Source organism: Tupaia chinensis, unplaced genomic scaffold (assembly GCF_000334495.1).
Source record: "Tupaia chinensis unplaced genomic scaffold, TupChi_1.0 Scaffold139767_1, whole genome shotgun sequence".
NCBI classification, from domain to species: Eukaryota; Metazoa; Chordata; class Mammalia; order Scandentia; family Tupaiidae; genus Tupaia; species Tupaia belangeri.
The window spans coordinates 1,304,471-1,306,442 of record NW_006199647.1 but is presented as its reverse complement, the minus strand read 5'-3'; the positions used below and the strand labels follow the sequence as shown (position 1 = coordinate 1,306,442).

General features: G+C 63.2%; 1 protein-coding gene across 1 annotated transcript in view; it reads right to left on the bottom strand.

The window, feature by feature from the left end:
- EGF (epidermal growth factor) overlaps positions 1-1,972 on the bottom strand; it is a 59,336-nt gene that overhangs the window by 28,342 nt on the left and 29,022 nt on the right. Inside the window, exon 14 of the mRNA XM_027765827.1 lies at positions 1,426-1,602. Within this exon, the coding sequence (XP_027621628.1) occupies positions 1,426-1,602 (177 nt within the window). The remainder of the gene's footprint in view (positions 1-1,425; positions 1,603-1,972) is intronic.

Sequence of the window (1,972 nt, the reverse complement as noted above, 5' to 3'; positions counted from 1 at the left end):
AGGGTGGTGGCACATGGCAGAAATGGCCAGAAGAAGCCTGGAGAGGCGAGAGCGTGGGACCCGGCACAGGGCTGGGAAGGACTCCTGGAGGTCATTGCAGGTCACCCAGCAAACGTGGGTGAGAGCGACAGGGACCCTGAGCAGAGGGTGCACCTAAGCAGCTGTCGACCTGGACCAAGTGCAACAGCTGGAGTCCCACGTCAGCACGTGCAGGGCCCAGCGTGTGGGGGCCGGGCCAGGGTGACAAGGACCTGGAGGGCCAGGTGGGGTGACAAGGATGACCAGGGGTGGAGGAACCAACGCGTCACCAAAGCTCTCTCAGGGAACTAACCAGGACCCGGAGCAGCTGCCCGGAGCGGAGGGGCACGGAGGGGGCACAGTGGGGTCACCAGCCACCCTGCCCAGACCAGCCTGTCCCATCCCCGAGGAAGCACAGCCCTCTAGCTCACCCTGCACACACCCACGAGTGTGCCCTGCTCTTGCCGGCAGTGTCTGCCTGAACAGGCTCCCCAGAGGCCGACCTGCCACCCAGATGCCAAGACGATCTTCCGGGCAGCCCGTCAGGCCCTCTCTCTAGCCACTGCGTGGGGATGGCTTAGTCTGTCCCATGGAGGTCACATGCAGGACAGAGGCAGAAGGAACTGTGGCCGGCCCTCTGCCCATATAAAGCCTGCTGGGTCCCATGGCTTCTCCAGGCCCAAAGAGTGCCTGCGCTCGCTTGGGAAGCCTGTCCCCAAGCCCTCGGGCTCTGGGGGTCTCTGTCTGCTGGAGCGGCCGGGTCCGGGAGGTGAGCCCCGATGAACTCTCCGGTCCTCCGACCAGCCAGGGTCCTGCCTGTGGGTGTCAGGACAGCTGCCCCGGGGCTTCCAGCTGCTTGAGGAATTCCCCTGCCGCTCCCTGCCAGGCTGCGGGGTGGCAGTTCGGGGGAAGTGAGGACAGTGCTGTCACTAGCACACCCCCGTCCTCCCTCCTCCCATGCCGCTTGGCTCAGTGCCAGCCTGCACACGCGCATACAGAGGGCACGCGAGGCCCCTAAGCTCCCTGCTGGTGCTCAGGGGAGCCAGCCACACCTGTGCACACCTGTCACTGGGCTGCCTCTCTGAGCCTTAGATGCTGCCCATGTGAAATGAGGGGTGGGCTGGGGCTGGCAGGTGGCATGGTGGTTAAGGCACTGGACTCCCACATGGCCAACCACGGTTTGAGTCCCAGACCTGGTGGCTTGTTTTCTCACTTTCCTTCTCTCTCTTTCTCTTTATCTCTTTCTCTCTGGTAAGCACATGTGCCCTATAGCAAATTAAATAATAATAATAACAATAAATAAAATAAATAATTATTTTTTTAAAAAAGAGTTTTTAAAAAATGAGGAGTGGGCTTGCTGAAGGCCCTCCCAGTGCTTCCTGGGGGCACCCCTCCTTCTGCAGTTACTTGCGGGGCCTCCCAGCCACGCTCGTGCTGGTACGTAGACCAGGCGTTTGCGCTGCTTGCTTGGTGAGGACGTAGCCCTCTCCCCCAGCCACACAGCCGGCCACCAGGCGAGCAGGCGCGTGCCCCTTGGGGTCTCCGTCCCGGGGAGAGCCTGAGCCCACAGATGAGCAGAGTGCGCTGTGGAGTGCACGTGCTGGAGTGTTGCGCAGCCCGCAGAACCCGACTCAAGAACCCCGCTGCCGCTCCAAACTGGCCAGAGGCTCTACCTGGGCGGAGGCGCACCCTCCTGCGCTTCCTGGTGGAGACGGCGAGCAGGCGCGTGCCCCTTGGGGTCTCCGTCCCGGGGAGAGCCTGAGCCCACAGATGAGCAGAGTGCGCTGTGGAGTGCACGTGCTGGAGTGTTGCGCAGCCCGCAGAACCCGACTCAAGAACCCCGCTGCCGCTCCAAACTGGCCAGAGGCTCTACCTGGGCGGAGGCGCACCCTCCTGCGCTTCCTGGTGGAGACGGTGGGGCCGGCGGGCATGGGCAGCAGCGAGGCCTCTCCCG